The sequence below is a fragment of the Melanerpes formicivorus genome, unplaced genomic scaffold (genome assembly GCF_026170545.1).
Source record: "Melanerpes formicivorus ecotype bairdi unplaced genomic scaffold, bMelFor1.0.p_v2 SCAF_1, whole genome shotgun sequence".
NCBI lineage: Eukaryota > Metazoa > Chordata > Aves > Piciformes > Picidae > Melanerpes > Melanerpes formicivorus.
The window spans coordinates 59752186-59770963 of record NW_027142353.1 but is presented as its reverse complement, the minus strand read 5'-3'; the positions used below and the strand labels follow the sequence as shown (position 1 = coordinate 59770963).

At 41.9% G+C, this 18778-nt stretch overlaps 1 protein-coding gene across 8 annotated transcripts in view; it reads left to right on the top strand.

The window, feature by feature from the left end:
• The first annotated feature begins 17087 nt into the window (after nt 1-17087).
• The window catches only part of GRIA4 (glutamate ionotropic receptor AMPA type subunit 4), a 285058-nt gene continuing 283367 nt past the window's right edge, over nt 17088-18778 (top strand). For all 8 annotated transcript variants that reach the window (XM_068144917.1, XM_068144910.1, XM_068144937.1 and 5 more), the window contains exon 1: nt 17088-17652. In XM_068144917.1, the coding sequence (XP_068001018.1) occupies nt 17565-17652 (88 nt within the window). In that variant the 5' untranslated portion in view covers nt 17088-17564. The remainder of the gene's footprint in view (nt 17653-18778) is intronic.

Genomic DNA, 18778 nt, shown 5'->3' with positions numbered 1-18778 from the left:
TTGTAGAGAGCAATAAGGTTTCCCCTGAGCCTCTTCTTCTCCAGGCCAAGCAACCCCAGCTCCCACTAGCAGGGAAAATTTCATCTTCAGTAAAAAGCCTCCAAAACTCTTTGTCTGAGAATCTATTAATTTGTGAGTGTTCTCTTACTAACCATTGTGAGTTTTCAAGCAACTTTCTGTAGAAGCCTGCTTGTTCATGCCAAAAAAAAACCTCCATATATTTCTTATGTCATCTCTCATAAACCTGCTTATAACTTAAGTTCATAAATTTCCTGGCTGCTTTAGATCTCAGGAAATATATTTTTTTTCTTTGTCCTTTTTCTTATTTTTCTTACTGTAATCATAGAATCATAGAATCAATAAGGTTGGAAAAGACCTCAAGGATCATCAAGCCCAATCTGAATCATGTTTTAGGTTTTGTATAGCAGTGAAAGATAGCTATAAAGCTGTTCAACAGCTACTGACCATTAGGAGGAAAATCTAAGAAATCACAAATACAGCTTTGAATATATTTTTGAAGTATGCAATAATGAGGATTTAGAAATATCCTTTTCTCAGTTTGAAAGTTAGCAATTACTCTCTTAGAGCAGCTTTTTTACTTTGTTCTAGGAATTATGCTAGACTGGATGTTAGGAAAAAGTTCTTCATAGAAAGAGTGATTGGCCATTGGAATGTGCTGCCCAGGGAGGTGGTGGAGTCACCATCACTGGAGGTGTTTAGGAAGAGACTGGATGAGGCACTTGGTGCCATGGTTTAGTTGATTAGATGGTGTTGGATGATAGGTTGGACTCACTGATTTCAAAGGTCTTTTCCAACCTGGTTAATTCTATTCTATTCTATTCTATTCTATTCTATTCTATTCTATTCTATTCTATTCTATTCTATTCTATTCTATTCTATTCTATTCTACGCTATTCTATTCTATTCTACGCTATTCCATTCCATTTCATTCCATTCCATTCCATTCCATTCCATTCCATTCCATTCCATTCCATTCCATTCCATTCCATTCCATTCTATACAAGAAGAAAAGTCCTACAATATACACAGCTAAAACAGTAAAACTTAGAACTGTGAAAATCTAGAAATTGTAGCTGAATTTGTAATTTAAAATTTCTCCCTTTTCAGACATGGATTATTTATCAAAAATGGCCATTACACAGTTACTTTGAATATTTTCTATGTAATTCTGACTCAGTGTGTAGTCGTTACTCAAGTGAGAAAATATATAGTGGTAAACTTCAACCCTTATTTAGGTACAAGCACTGTTACAGAAATTGAGAATTTTGATGGATACACCACAATAATCATAGAATCATAGAATCAGCCAGGTTGGAAAAGACCTCAGAGATCATCAAGTCCAACTTGTTACCTAATACCTAACACCTCCTGACAACTAAACCATGGCTTCATGTGCCGTGTCCAATCCCTTTTTGAACACCTCCAGGGATGGTGACTCCACCACCTCCCTGGTCAGCACATTCCAATGGCCAATTACTCTTTCCATGAAGAACTTTCTCCTCACCTCAAGCCTAAAGCACATATAAAGCACATCTCTCACAATGAACAGCAGCATACTATCTCATTTGTCCTTGACAGGAGTGCAGCTTCCAGTCTTAAGCAAACAGCAGGCAATGTAAAGAGTCTGCCTGAAATTGCTTCAGACACTTGCAATGCAAAGAAGCTAGGGATTGCCAGTCACAATTCCAGCTGACTTGAAGTTCTGGATGAGAAGTTAGTGATGTTTTAGTTTTTCATGAGTGATGATAACCTGGTGTATTATATTGCTCCAAAGACTATCCCCCTGCACTGGTTGGAAAAGTTCAGCATAAAACAGATCTACAGATGTTGACTTGCTGGAACGAGTCCAGAGAAGGGCAACAAAGTTGGTGAGGGGTTTGGAACACAAGCCCTATGAGGAGAGACTGAGGGAGCTGGGGTTGCTTAGCCTGGAGAGGAAGAGACTCAGGGGAGACCTTATTGCTCTCTACAACTACCTGAAGGGCGGTTGTAGGCAGGCGGGGGTTGCTCTCTTCTCCCAGGCAGCCAGTACCAGAACAAGAGGACACAGTCTCAGGCTGTGCCAGGGGAGGTTTAGGTTGGATGTTAGGAAGAAGTTCTATACAGAGAGAGTGACTGACCATTGGAATGGGCTGCCCGGGGAGGTGGTGGAGTCACCATCATTGGAGGTGTTCAAGAGGGGATTGGACATGGCACTCGGTGCCATGGTTTAGTTGTTTGGGTGGGTTGGATTGGTTGATGGGTTGGACGCGATGATCTTGAAGGTCTCTTCCAACCTGGTTTATTCTATGTATTCTATGTATTCTATATACGAGGAGCTCAGTGCAGAGTTTTCTATTTGTAACATTTTCTGGTTGATGTTCAGGGGGATTTTAGGGGACAGAGGAATGCAAGAGTAGTTGTAGCTCAGAATCCTCACGAACCATCAAACATGACCATGTACTGGTTTGCCCTTTTCCATTAGTTCACCATTATGGTTACATTATTTCACCAAATGCATTGGCTAATAACATTAGCAACCAATCTTAAATACTCTCTTGCATGAAATACCCTTGAATGTGTATAACATTTAGCTATATGACCATTCTTTCTTTAGGGCTACTGCTTCTTCTGCTGGCACTGTATCTTAGCCTAAATTAAAAAAAGAGTAAAAGAAAAAAAGTTGAACATGGAAATCTACACTGCTTGGAGTTCCTGGTAGCCTTCAGTACTGCAAGGCAGTCTATAACAGATGGAAACAGAGGAGACATTCATTTCATGCACACAGAATAGCAGTAATTGTTCAACATAAATGCAAAGACATTTTCCTTTAGGAGCAGTTTCCTTCAAAACCAATTTGTTCTGTGTAATCTAATAAAATCTACAAATGAATGTAAAAAACAAACAAACAAACAGAAAGAGTCGAAGGCCTACTGAATGTAATGATGAAGATGAGAAGAGGGATTAGAGGGATTCAGACATTTTGCTGGCCAGAGAGTTCACACAACCTACATAGGCACACACACACAAACCTTTAATTTCAAAGCCAAAGGAGATATCAGTTAGCAAAATTCCCCAGAAGCCTCTCTAGTAAGCAACATGAAATGAAAGATTCTTACATTAATATCATCCCTATATGGTTTCATACAACTATTAAATGTGTTCCTGTTAATATTCAAACACGCACCAAGTCTGTATTTTTCTCTCTGACACTTCCTCTGTTAGACATCCCAGGTGAAGAACCCTCACAAATACTTACTACATGCAATACTTGCCACTCATTATCAGAAACCACGTGTGTTTTTTCAATTAATAGGGTTTTTTTTAAATTAAGTCTTTCCAGAAGCATCTGGTTACAGAGCACATAATTGCAAAAGTTAAAAAGAAACTTCAAAATGCTCAACTGTTGGGTAGCAGATAATTGCCAGTGAAATAAGAAAATAATTGGGTTTTACACTTCCTAGTAGTTCACAGTGTTTCTTGAGTATTTCTTAAGATGTAATTGCAAACAAACCCACATATGTCTCTATTTGTCTATGCTGCTAACCTAACATAGCTTCTCATCAGGGCTGGATGCTACCATTAACAACTCCAGGCAGCTTTAGCTTAGTAAGTCTTGTTTTTCCCAACATATGAGTATCTAGCAACTTGCATTTCAAGTATGTATTTTAAAACTCACTCAGTATCTCTAACCTGCATCAGCATCAGAGAAATAAATGCCACCCAGACCTACTCACAGATGATTTGGTTGCATGTGACATGACAGCTGCTGTTTATTCTATCTTAATATCATTAACCTATGAAAATACATTCAGTGTAACAGCAGCCTGCCATGCCGAACTTCATAAAGTAGTTCAAATCATTGTTTGCTGCAGGTCATTAAGAAACTAGTAAACAGACTATTTAACAATGATGCTAATGTAAATTTTCCATGACAGCAGTCACTGGTATCCTGCTGACAAATGATAATGTCACTGCAATGTGTCCTTAGAGCTCAGTAATTACTTCTCTATTCATGAGTGTATTTGGCTGGAAGTTTACCTGATCTGAATGTAAAAACTCTCAGCCAGGTTTGCACATGCTAATTCCATCAGGTACATGGATGACATGAGTATGTTCAAAATACTTCTGAAAAACCAATCCATTCACCTGGAGCATTACACTGTCTTCTTTCTGCCACACAAGATTCTTCCTGAAACACTGCTTTATTGAACTATTGCAATCATTACCTTACAGGATAACGCAATAAGAAAACTTTTCAAGGAACAAAAAGTGAAATACTAACAAAGAACTGCAACAAACTAGCTTTAAGTGTCTTACCTAACTGTGGGAGGCAGGCTTTTGCTACTGTAAACACTTCCAGCATATTCTGAAGCATAGTTTGATGATGATGATTCTTTCAAGCTGCTTTTAAACCTTCTAAACTATTTGAAGGACAATATAGTCATTCTAGAAGTTAAGACACAATATCTAATGTTTCTAAATCAGTTTAGAATAGAATAGAATAGAATAGAATAGAATAGAATAGAATAGAATAGAATAGAATAGAATAGAATAGAATTAACCATGTTAGAAAATACCTTCAAGATCATTGACTCCAACCTATCATCCAACACCATCTAATCAACTAAACCATGGCACTAAGCGCCCCATCCAGTCTCTTCCTAAACACCTCCAGTGATGGTGACTCCACCACCTCTCTGGGCAGCACATTCCAATGGCCAATCACTCTGTGAAGAACTTCTTCCTAACATCCAGCCTAAACCTTCCCTGGCACAGCTTGAGACTGTGTCCTCTTGGTCTGTTGCTGGTTACCTGGGAGAAGAGACCAACCCCCACCTGGCTACAGCCTCCCTTCAGGTAGTTGTAGAGAGCAATAATGTCTCCCCTGAGCCTCCTCTTCTCCAGGCTAAGCAACCCCAGCTCCTTCAGACTCTCCTCATAGGGCTTGTGCTCCAAAGCCTTCCCCAGCTTTGTTGTCATTCTCTGGACACGTTCCAACAACTCAACATCTTTCCTAAATCTTGTGTGTCAAGAATTTTGCAGATAAGGTGAGGATTATTTTCTTCCACTTGTTTCCAGGAAGAGTGTAGCTGAAGCACTGAGAGCAGTCTTCAGTGCTATATGCCAAAACACATGTAGTCACTCTGGAAGGAATACAGCAGAAAACAGAAAGGAAGAGAAGAGGTTTCAGAACACATTATCCACAAAGGGGGAGTGCAGAAAGAGGTCTTATATTACTCTAGGAAGGTAAAGACTTGATAAATCTTCCAGGATATGTAAGACTGTTAATAGCAAAGACAATGATCAATTGTTTCCAATTGTTCATGTGAAAGAAAGACAAAAAGAATCCATTCTAACTTGCAGTAAAGACTATATAGGTCAGATATTAAGAAAAAAAAATGGAGAGAGAGAGGGAAAAAAAAACCCCAAACATCACAACTTGCAGAGGACACCCTCAGAAAGTCTTTTAGCAGATATTCTAAAAAATGTACCAGATAAAAATCTCTGTGGGAAGCTCTAATGTATTTGATCCTTCCCCAGCGCCGGGGGACTGCACTATGTAACCTTTGGAAATCTATTCCATCCCAGCATTTCTAATTCAATGACCACATGATGTGCTTTAGCAAGCACCATTTATGGATTTTTTTTTTAAGAGAGTGTTCTAAGTGACACAAGGTTAGATAATTTTACCCTTTCACAAAGTAGCATTTTCTTGCCCAAAAGGCACCCCTGCTTCTTTTGCACTTACTTATAGATTAAAGTGCCATTCAGCATAGATAAATACAGAGGAAGCTGACATAAAAGGTACTTTGGATAGTTTTGTCTACATGAATGATTAGGACAAAGTCTGACCTGTTTTAAAAGATGCTTCACAAATAAACCTTGGCAGAAGATGCTTCATAAACAAACCTTGACAATGCTGAAGAGGTAGGCCCATACCAACCTCATGAGGTTCAACAAGACCAAGTCCAGTGTCAAGCAACTGTGTTGGGGCAATTCCAGGCACTGATGTAGGCTGGGCAGTGACTAGCTTGAGAGCAGCCTTGAAGAAAAGGTCACGGGGGGTGCTGGAGGATGAGAATCTCAATATGATCTGCCAGTGTATACTTGCAGACCAGAAAGCAAATCAAATCCTGAGCTGAATTAAGTGTGGCCAGCAGGTCAAGGAAGGTCATTCTCCTGCTCTACACTGCTCTTGTGAGACCCCACCTGGAGTACTGTGACCAGTTCTGGAGCCCCTATTACAAGAAAGATATGGACAAGCTGGAAGGTGTCCAGAGAAGGGCCACAAGAAGGGCATCTCTCTTATGGAGACTGGCGGAGAGAGTTGGGGGTTGCTCAGTCTGGAGATGAGAATGCTCCGAGACCTCATTGTGGCCTTCTGGTATCTGAAAGGGGCGTATGAGAAAGCTGACGAGGGACTTTTTAGGGTGTCAGGTAGTGATAGGACTGGGGGGAATGGATGCAAGCTAGAGGAAGATACAATTAGATTAGATGTTGGGAAGAAGTTCTTCACCATAAGGGTGGTAAGATATTGGAAATGGGTCTGCCCAAAGAGGTTGAGGAAGATCCATGCCAGGATGATTTTAAAGCCAGGCTGGATGTGGCTCTTGGCAACCTGATCTAGTGGAGAATGTCCCTGCCCGTGGCAACGGGGTTGGAACTAGATGATCCCTGAGGTCCCTTCCAGCCCTATGATTCTATGAATCCCTAGCCTTAGAGTATGAATTGCTGTGTATTAAATAAATCAACAGCTTTAAAATGAATTACTTTCGTGGGATTTGTGTGCTAGATGAGATCATTACAGCACTGATGTGCTTCATACAACTTCCCCTAGTAATGTAACAGACACACCCACCTTGATCTTGTTTAGGTAACACATCTTCATTATTATACATTATAATTCTTTAAAAGGAGAAATAACTGGATAAAAACAGTCTTGAATATCAGAGTACTTGTAGGAACATACACTTTAAATAAACACCAGGTATGGTTACAGCACTTAAGGCATCAAAGACTGCTCTGATTTTCTTGGAAAACAGATTCTAGCTCTGCAAACACATAGCATGTGGCTGTAGCTGAATAGCAGCAATTATCCAGTCTGCAGCTTTTGCGTTGTGGGAGACAGGTGCGGGGAGCCAGCTCGAGTTGAGGCAGACAGACAGATTTATTTGAGATAAACCTTAACCCTATCAAACAGAGAATAATACAAGTTTGAACATAGAAAGCCCAAAACTATGGGCTGAAAAGGTATCTTCTAATGCAGGCAATGCTGTGCAAGCTGTAATTAATGTGAAAATTAAGCTTAAAATAGAACCTGTGTGTATATGTGTTAAGAAAACCATTAGATATATATTTTTCCCCACAGCTGAAGTACAGTTTCACATAAATAACTAATGCCTTGATATAAAAGCATAGATGGCATAATGGAAGTATGTTTATCTCTCCAACATGTAGATATGAGTCTGTTAAGAACTGGGAAAGGTAAGATGAGATAGAATAGAATAGAATAGAATAGAATAGAATAGAATAGAATAGAATAGAATAGAATAGAATAGAATAGAATAGAATAGAATAGAATAGAATAGAATAATAGAAGAATAGAATAGAATAGAATAGAATAGAATAGAATAGAATAGAATAGAATAGAATAGAATAGAATAGAATAGAATAGAATAGAATAGAATAGAATAGACCAGGTTGGAAGAGACCTTCAAGATCATTGCGTCCAACTCATCAACCAATCCAACCCATCCAAACATCTAACCCATGGCACCAAGCACCCCATCAAGTCTCCTCCTGAACACCTCCAATGATGGTGACTCCACAACCTCCTCGGACACCCCATTCCAAAGGGCAATCACTCTCTCTGTGTAAAACTTCCTCCTAACCTCCAGCCTGAACCTCCCCTGGTGCAGCCTGAGACTGTGTCCTCTTGTTCTGGTACTGGCTAGTTCTAGTCATGGGGTCTGTGTTGATAGGTTGGACTCGATGATCCTCGAGGTCCTTTCCAACCTAAGTGATACTGTGATACTGTGGCTGCCTGATCACAAGACACAAGTGAAAAGTACTGGACATAAGTGAAAAGTATTGTTGGCATTGGGAATAAACCACACTAAAAGCAATTTTTATGTGTAATTCAGTGGATCAAACTGCATTGACATTCTCTAACTATGATTTTGTAGGAAGAGGTTTCTGGTTATGGAAAATGTCCTGATTATTATGTGTGTTAAGAATTTTTTTTTACCAAATTTACTTCACTTCATGAGTTATAAAGAGGCTTTTTCACAGTCATTTCATTATCCTCTTTCTCCTCCTTCAGACTTTGGAGGTTTTCTTACAGGAAATGAAAATTAGGTCAATACAGCAAGATACTCTCGGTAGTGAAGAGATGCCATTCTTTATACTGTTGTGCCATCTCCCTCACTCTGCTGCTTAGATTATGCCACAAAGGTTAAGGCAAAACATTTAGTGAGCATTAGTAAGAAAAAAATGAAAAATAGAGTCCAACATCAACTCTTGGCAAAATAAAGGAAGACAAAAAGGTTTGGGGGCAATCTTAGTTTTTCTTCATAGAAACAATATGATGTTTTGGCAAGTTTGTGGGGGTTTGGCTTGTTGTTTTTGGTTTGTTGTTGTTGGGGTTTGCTTGCTTGCTTGTTTGTTTTCCTTAATAAAACCCAAAGAAACAGTCTTTTTCATTTAGAGAAAAGCAATTTTTATTCATAATAATCCACATTCCAAGTATCTGTAATGACCTACGTTGAGCTTCTGTCTCTTGATGATTTTCTTCTGGTTTCTTCTCACCTCATTCCACACTGAATTCAGTTTCACTGTAAAGTTTTCAACTGCAGGGAGGGGATTTGTTGTTACTGTGGCTGTTGTTTGCTTAGAAGATGTAGAATCAACATCCTACTCCCAATTTAGAAAAGCAATTTTCATCTACTGAATGATTCAGAAGGGCTATATGCATGTCTCAATCCATAGTAGAAGTACATATGAATGAATAGCCTTTCCTAACTTGTACCATTCAATTCAGGGATAAACCAGGGTGTCCAGACTTTGAAGTGTGGGTGATAAATTAGCCAGACACCTCAAATACACCCAGGAGAAGCCTTTCTTTACTACTTTAGGAAAGTACTCAAATAAGTAAGCATAAAATTGGGAATAGAATACACTTATTTAAAATATGTCAAGTAAACGTACCGACAGTTGGTTTAACTCAGTAGGTAGAAGCCTAGAAATAACTCACTTCAAACTCACAATAAGTGATGGGCAGAAGCCATCATTAACAAAAAGCTGATCTTCTTTCACTGTATAAACAAGGCCAGATGAGCTGAGGTGAATGCATTTAAGGTCGTGCATTTTCCCCACGCACCCCCCCTCTAATGGATGAGGAAATTGCCCCATCCTTCAGAAGTGCCTGGCATTTAATACTGCAGTAAACCATACTTAGGAAAGAAACATTGCTTCAAACTTTCACACTTTCTCAGGTACACCCTTGATGCAGCCCAGCTTATAAATCTGGGCAAGAAGAAATCTATTACACCATTAACAATGTGATGAAGGTGAGATCAAATTTAAAAGGAATACACTCCAATTTCGCTTTTGTATCAAATTCTCAGGGATGTGTTGTTCGGGAAGCATTGCAGAAGAATCTCACAATACTAATTGATCCAGCAATCCAACAGCAGATGCAATTCCATATTTAGACAAAAGAAGAAAAAAAGCAAAAAAAAAAGCAAAAAAGCAAAAAAAAAAGCAAAGCAGTGCACATGGGGAAAATAACCTTAAATACACATACACAATGATAGGCTTAAGTGAGCTATTACTACTCAGGATAGAGATTTTGAAGTCTTTGTGGAAGTTTCCTGAATACATTGTCTACAGGCTCAGAGAGAAATGGCATTTTAGGAATGACTAGGAATGAAATGAGTAAAACAGAAACCAGTTTTACACCTGAATAAAATGCGTCCTATCCTGCATGTCTTATTTTTAGAAAGCCTAAGAAGCAGCAGAGAGAGTATAGACTATAGCATGTAGATGGACAGAATAAGTGGAGAAGGAGTCTTCGCATTTGAAGAGGTGACTCAATAGTGATTTTAAAAAGATATACAAGGAATAGGACAGAAAAGAATAGAATAGAATAGAATAGAATAGAATAGAATAGAATAGAATAGAATAGAATAGAATAGAATAGAATAAACCAGGTTGGAAATTACCTTCAAGATCATCCAGTCCAGCCTATCACCCAACACCATCTAATCAACTAAACCATGGCACCAAGTGCCCCATCCAGTCTCTTCGTAAACACCTCCAGAGATGGTGACTCCACCACGTCCCTGGGCAGCCCATTCCAATGGCAAATCACTCTTTCTATGAAGAACGTCTTCCTAACACTCAGCCTAAACCTGCCCTGGTGCAGCTTGAGACAATGTCCTCTTGTTGTGGTGCTGGTTGCCTGGGAGAAGAGACCAACCTCCACCTGGCTACAACCTCCTTTCAGGTAGTTGTAGACAGCAAGAAGGTCTCCCCTGAGCCTCCTCTTCTCCAGTCTAAGCAACCCCAGCTCCCTCAGCCTCTCCTCATAGGGTTTGTGCTCCAGACCCCTCCCAGCTTTCTTGCCCTTCTCTGGACACATTCCAGCAACTCAACATCTTTCCTAAACTGAGGGGCCCAGAACTGAACACAGGACTCAAGATGTGGCCTAACCACAGCTATGGATGATATGGCATAATAAGTGGATTTTTACCTTCTTTTTTTTGTTAATTCTTATAGAAGTGTCAGGGAATAGTCCATAATAAAACAAGGTATAAACCAAAGTTTTAAATAAACTACTTGCTTAGAAATGGGATTACAGAGCTTATTTGCATAGCATGTTGTGGACACTGGAAGTAAATATATGGAAACAACACAACAGGGAACTCTTCAATACATGGATCTCTATGAAATCTTTAGTTTAGAAGCCTTAAAGCCTTGGCTGTCAGAAGGTGAGAGTAGTCAGCAAAGACAAACTTCTCCAAAGTCCCTTTAAGTTTAAATGAAGGACTGCTCAGCTTCTCATACTCTTCCCTAATAAGCCTTTATCAGTTAATCTTAGACACAGGATACTGTTCTAACTTCATATTAAGTAGGGCAGTTCTTAATTTTATCAGTTTTACCACATTTTATTTCTCAAACTGAAATAATCCTGACTGATATCAGTGTGATTTAAAGTATAATCAGGGGTGGATTTTTTGCTTTCTGCAAGACAATCACAACAACATCTCCTTTCAAGGTCAAGGTCATATCACTTTAACTTCTTAACTCTGCTAAGTTTACAAATAATGATAGCATACAGCAATATAGAAAAGAGGGAGACCAGTGAATCATGGAATCACAGAATGACTTAGGTTGGAAAGGACCTTAGAGATCATCTATTCCAATCTCCCCACCATGGGGGGAGGCTTTATCCAACCTGGCCTTGAACACTCCCAGGGAAGAGGCATCCGCAACCTCCGTGGGCAGCCTGTTCTGGAGTCCCACCGCCCTCACACTGAAGAACTTCTTCCTAAAATCCAGTCTAAACCTACTCCCCCTCAGCTTAAAACCACTCCTTCTTGTCCTTTCTCTAGACACCCTTATGGAAAGTCACCCTCCAGCCTTCCTGCAGGATCCCTTCAGGTGCTGGAAGGCAGCTATGAGGTTCCCCTGGAGTTTTCTCTTCTCTAGGCTGAACTTCTGAGGGCTCCCAGAGGTGCCCATGGCAGTATTTTAACACTTTTAATGAGCAGAGCTGTTAAAAATAAAATACTTCCCTCTTATGTCTATTCCAGAATTTAGAGGAATGAAAAATGTTAATAAGAATGAAAATGAAAAAGCAAACCAAAAAAAATTTCCCAAGCATGAATTCTGCTTCTGAAAGGAAACTGTATCTTGTGGAGCATTGCTATCTATTCAGTACTACTGGTAACACTTCAAAAGGTGATGTGAGACCATGCTAAGGGTGAGGTGTAAAAAAAAATTGATATAGATTATTTTGTTTTATTATTTACTTTTCACTGCCTGGAAGTGCTAAGCACTTCACAGAAGATGTAGCCTTGTCCCAGAGTTTACAATCTAATGGATCTATTTAACAGATAATGTGAGCCCCAACATTTCAAAAGGCAGGGAAGGACTAAGAAAGGACAGGGTGTTGAGTCAATTATTTTCTCTATCATCTATCCATTGCTGACACTTTCTGGTCACCACACAGTGAAAGCTGCAATGAGAATTGTATTTGAAGCAAGACTCATCTAAGCGACTGAATCCAGTTTGGGGATGAAACTCTGTGCCCAGATGGTTGTGCCATGGGGAGTCTTTGTGGCACAAACATTTGCCTACTCTAAAGGACCTCATTTAGCAGCACTGGCAAACAAGCCAGAGCCAGGGTGTTGTCTGTTTTCATCCCGTCACTGCCATAGAGCACCTGGAACTTGGTGGAGAGAGGTAGTGATAAATCTTTATTTCTGTGTGCTGGCAAAATTGCCCTTTTTTCCTCCTCTCTGTACTCCTAATTGTCTCAGCTTATCCTTGATAATTAGCACAGCTTCACTTTCCCCCTTTCTCAGTCAAATCTTTTTCCCCCTCTCAGTTATATGTCTCCAGGCACATAATGCCATGCCTTTTTAATAGATTGTGTAGCTGGGATTTGCATTTTGGATTCAAGAACATATAAATATGAATCAAAGTTGCTACTTCAGCATGTGGGTATTTATCACTACATATGCATCACAAACTCTCTCCATACTGTAAAGTGTCGGTCTCCATATCCTTCTTTTCCTCTGGGATTCCCATATAGTGAATGCCTCTGGTATCTTCTCTGCAGTTTTATTCCTCTTGGCTAATACACAATCCTCATTTCTTCCCTAGCACAGATCTTCTCATATTCTTCTGGTTCCTGCAGGGTCTTTTCATAAATGCATTTAGTCCAAGCACATGACTATCTGATCAAGAAAATAGGCAAAGGTTTCCAATTCTTGCCAGAGGGAAAAGTCATCATATTCATGCATAACCTGCAGCAGGGTTCATTCAAGTGCTGCAGCAGATAGGCTCACAGCTGATGCTCTGGAGTGAGACTCCTGTAGTGCTGGCCTCCAGGTAAGGCCGACACAAGCTGTTACATGCCCTAAGGCAATGTAAGCCTTTGCCACCAACAACCAGCGGTCCCTATCCAGACTCCTTCTAGTCCATCCTCTTCATACACTCATACATCCAACAAAATATGTTTCAACAGTGCATTAATTTCTCTGATATTTTGTTCTGCCTGAGGGGAATTAGTGGAAGCCAGGGACACCAATTCAGAAATGGCTTCATGTAGCACCTCTCTAAGCAGCCACCAGGAAAACGCAAACCCTCCCTCCTGGTCTCCTCTTGGTTGGTAGAGTGCTGCTGTATTAGGTTTATATGGCAAGACTAGGGGAGGGGAGCAGTCACTACAAGAGGGGCCTCATGAAAAGACACCAGAAGCTGCCACCACGTCAGGCAAAGTTAGTTTGATCCAGCTCCAAAATACCCACTGCTGCCCAAAGCTGAGCCCATCAGTGATACTGTGCTATCTCTGTGATAACATATTTGAGGAAAAGCAGAAAACACTACACAGTACTTGCATGAGAGAGGAGTGAGGAAAATGGGAAAGAAACAGCCCTGCAGACACCAAAATCAGTAAGAAGGAGGTGGAGGAGATGCACCAGGTGCTGAAGCAGAGATTTCCCTACAGTCCATAGAGAAGACCATGTGCAACTAATATTAATACTGCAGTGTGTGGACAACCTCACACTGCAGCAGGTGGAGATGCTTGAAGTAAGCTTCAGACCATGAAGAGACCATGCTGAAGTAGGCTCCTGGCAGGAGCTGTGGCCTGTGGAGAGAAGCTTAAAACCGGAGCAGGTTTTCTGTCAGGAACTGCGGCCCATGGAGAGCCTGCATTGGAGCAGTCTATTCCTGAAGGATTGTAGCCCATGGGAATAGTTCACATTGGAGCAATGTGAAAGTATGAAGAGAAAGGGACAGCAGGGACAAAGAGTTATAGACTGACTAGAAACCCCATTCCTCATCCTTTTATGCTGCTTGTGGGGAGATGGAAGAAGATTCATGAACGAATGAGCAAAGCTGAGCTGGGTAAAAGGTTTATGTGAGGTGTTTCATAGTTTTGTCTTTGTTTCCTATCATCCTGCTCTATTCTCAACTGCAGTAAATTAAATTAATCTTCCCCAAATTCCAGCTGTTTTGCCTCTGATAGTAATAGTCATTTCCCTAGCTTTAACATGACCCATGAGCTTTGTCATGTTAAGCTTCCCAGTCTGTCCTGTTGGGAGGGTGAGAGCAGCATGATGGGCACTCAGCAGTCAGCCAAGGTTAACTCACCACAGCTGCAATCAGTCTAAAAACTTATCTCACAGTTTTTCCCTTCTAACCTTAATCTTGATTACATCCCTGTTACCTTTTCTCTTCCAGCTTTCTGTAAGATACATGTTATGATCAATTACTTGATCACCTGCCATTCACGTCTCAAAATTTACTGAAATGGGATTTTCTCCCTTGAACACTGTCTTTTATCTTCTTTCCCCCCACACCCATTGTGTATTTCAAGCAGAACTGCTACGGTAGCCTCTTCCCCTTTCTTTCCTCTGCTTTCCATACTAGCTAAAATGATCCTAAAATGTCTAAGCAGGGGAATGTTATTTCCAGGAATAGCACTGAGTGATACCATTACAGGAATACTAGGTTCATCTGTGGCAATCAACATCAAAAAACAAAGGTAGACAAAAGTAGGGTTTAACAAATGAGTTTAGGTAACAACTGGAAAAACTTAACCAGGGAAGTGATGGTTTCCTGTTCCTTGTTCGTCATTGGAATGGGCTGCCCAGGGAGGTGGTGGAGTCACCGTCCCTGGAGGTGTTCAAGAGGAGATTGGATGTGGCACTTGGTGCCATGGTCTAGTCATGAGGTCTGTGGTGACAGGTTGGACTCGATGATCTTTGAGGTCTCTTCCAACCTTAGTGATACTGTGATACTGTGATACTGTGATGTCTCTAAACCAAGACTGGACGTTTCTCTGAAATGTATGTCCAACAGAAATGGATGTAGAAGCTGTTGAGTGAGAACCTTGGCCAGATTGGATTAGAGCATTGTATGAAATGGACTCTCAAATTCAATTGAAATTAACATGCTACTATCATATTTGAAAAATACCAAAGCATATTCCTCATCTCAGCTGGTAGACAGTGACTTGCTGTGCCACTATAATGGACATATGCCTAAGATCATAATGTTTCATAGGTATTTGGCATGAACACACATGAGCACGTGTCATCAAATTAACTAAATGTTCCACCTGTTTCCAGCCTGTTTGTTTAAGGTGGTGAAGAACCAGCCAGCCATTGTGGAATGTAAATATTATTCCGGTTTCATTACTTTTTACTTGTGTTTACAAAATAAAGTCAAATGCTAAAGGATGGAAGAAAGAAGTAACCAAACATATGGGGAGACTAGGGACATGGAAGAAGCAAGGCAAGGAAGAACTGAAGACAGACAAGCAAGAATAAAAGCAGAAGGCACAAAAAGCCACAGGTAAATAACGTAAAGCACAAACCTGCATATTCAGAAGGATGGGAATATCTGGAAGGAAGGGAAAGGGAAGTAGAAGATTTACTGAAAAATAAAGGAATAGGTATTCTGAAATGCAAGTGAAGTCTGTTTGCCATTGATCTGCAAAAAAATCTCTCAGAAAGTAATCTATTTACAGGAACCTCACACACAGAGACACAGTCACGCACACAGCTGCACATGTCCATGCAGCTAAGTTTATATATATCGGCTTTCGATGTTCTCTGCTTGGTTTGTGGGTACACGGTTGGTGCTACAAAGCTCATGATCATGCTTCAGAAATCACTGTCATCCTCTGCAGCAATTAAAAGGGGTGTTTTTCACCCCGAAGCAGAAGAGCTTTGGGACATGGGATGTAGTAATAAACTAAGAAATCAAACCTGAGTTGAGGCAAGGCAAAACTCTGATCTTGGAGCAAATGTGTGTGCTTGAACAGAGCCACAAATTTCTCCTTGCAAGTCAGTATTATTTCATATTACTAGTTAACAATTAAGTAAATGGAGCTCCAGTCATTCTCTGTGACTGACAGAAATCTCCCTCTGCAAAGCCACATGTAAAACTAGAAGCTCCATTCTCTGACATACAGCTATTGTTGGATGATTTACTTACTTATCCTTTATATTTTATATATATATATATATATATATATATATATATATATATATATATATATATATAAATTATTAACGGCAATATTCCCAGACTTCTGGCCGTTGCTCTGGAGACTTTTCAAGACTTGGGAAAAAAAATCCAAAGGCACTAAAAAGACAGGTCTAGACACAACCCCCCTCCACTATATTTGCTACTTAAAAAAGAAACAAACAAACAAAAATAGAGCGAGGAGGCGGCGGCACAGGAGCAGCGAAGTTTTCGTTTCATTTGGTCTCTCCTTTTGGCATGAGTGCCCACAAGCGCTCTCAGCGCTTCTCTCCTCTCTTCCCTCTGCTCCATCCTCTGCCGCAAACCCCGACAGCGAGGAGGGTCCCACGCCTTCCGTGCGGAGCAGAGCCTCCCGCCCCGCTCGCTCACTGGAGCGCCCCCCGGAGAAGGGTTGGGGCGGGGAGGGGGGGGGCAGGCCTGTTCATCCGTGTCCCTCCGCTCCGCAGCTTCTCAGCACATGCAGATACGCCCTGCCACCTTCATTAATAATAATTGGTACTTAATAATACCAGCCTCAGTGGCGCGAATGATGGGCTGCGGCAGCTGTGCCTCCCCCGCCCCGGGGGCAGTGACCTTGCCTAGCCCTCCCGCGGCACAAACTTCCGCGCCGCTGCGCGACCGCGGATGTGCGAGCGGCACAAAGGGGAACAAAAAAACCCAGCCCAACCAACCCTCGCCCCCCCCCCCCCCCCCCCCCCCGCCCGCTGGCTGCGGCCGTCGGCGTTGCAGTGCGTGCCCGAAGCGGCGGGCGGCTCCGCGAGGAGGCGCGGAACGGGACGCGCACGGCAGATCCCCGCCCGCGGCGGTGCGGGCGGCGGCGGTGGTAGCGGCGGGGTCGCACGGCGCATGTCCGCCCGCGCCGCGCCGCCACTAGACGCTCCCTCCCGCCGCCAAACTCACCACCATCTTCTGCATGTGCAACATTTGCAGCCGGACAGAAACCGCTCCCCGGCGATGGAGACTGCGGGAAAAATCCATCGCGGCGGGATGGCTTGCTGAAACAGCAGCGGCAGCCGGGAGAGAGGCAGAGAGGGAGAGAATAGCAAACACATACTAAAAACCAAACCAAACAAAACAGAAAAAATAGAAAAGAAAAAAGAAAAAGGAAGGAGGAAACCTTTTTCTTTCCTTTCCCTGTTTTTTTTTTTTTTTTAAATTTATTTTTTTATTTTTAGATTCTTGGTTTTGCTCGTAGCCAACTCGTCCTCAATGCCTCTCTGAGCAGCAGCGAGCGAGCGAGCGGGAGAAGGCGAGACAGAGAGGCAGAAAAGAAGATGAGGATAATTTGCAGACAGCTTGTCTTGTTGTTTTCTGGCTTTTGGGGACTAGCAATGGGAGCTTTTCCTAGCAGTGTGCAAATAGGTAAGCGCTGCATTGGGCTGCGTGCGTGTGTCCAGGGGTTCAATCCTTTGCAAAGTGAGTTGGAAAGGAGGCTCTGAAGGTAGTTTGCAGATGTCTCCTCCAACACCATCCCATTCCTTGCCTTCACGGAGAATCCGCTTGTTTGTGTATGTGTGGGTCCTTGCGTGTGTGCATACATACATACACACATACATCTGCGTGCGCGTGCGGTAGGGAGGATGCTCGTCTCTCGCAGAACTCATTCCAGCTCCGGGGTGCAGGATCAGTACGGGAGGAAGAGGCTCGGAGCAGATGCCCCTGGGCTGCTTCAACCCCCCTCCGGCACACTGTCGTCCGTGCCCTCCTCCCCCCCTCCCCCCGTTTTTGCCTCGCTCCCAGAGGGATGGCGAGTTACGTGCACCGGAGGTTGCCGTAGCCAGCAGGGCTGTTGGGTAAAAAGGCATCGCTGTCCTTCTTTCCCTTCTCATAGTTCGAAAGTTTAGGATTTTGTAGGTCTCTCCTGGTAGTCATTGTGCCCCATCCTCACCGCTTTCCTATCGCCTCCTGCTTCCCACCATTTGGACCTATTTCGGATGGGACGCAGCTCTCTGAATTCTTTCCAGCTCAGCTCCATCACTGCATCATGTCTCGTGGACTTTAAAGATGCTGCTAATAAGGTTGAGCTGCTCCCTGCCTGCACATGGCTGCAGAGGAGCAAAGTTCATTATATTCCTGTTTAGTGCAGATCATCCATCCGTTGATTAGTATTTTCTGTAGTGTTTGGTGTTTGGTTTTCCTTTTCTTTTTCTTTCTTTCCCTATTTTTTTTTTTCCACCCGGAAAGTATCGTTGTCTTAATCAGCCCGCCACTTAATGTAAGAGGCTGTTGAGGAGCTGATTTACCAGTGTGTTCTGTATTAGGGAGATGGAGGCTAAACACTTTCAAAGGTCACTGTAATCATGACAGATCTGGGTATTTACGTATGAAAGCCTGGAAACTGAGAAGTCAGAAAAGAGGCATGAATGCATCAGGGAGGTTAAAATCGATTAAGGATGGTGATTTAAAGGCAGCGGTTGTGATTATGAATATGATTCATTCCTTATCCATTAAAGTCTAAGGATATGCCTTACTGTGCGTCTTTGGGAGA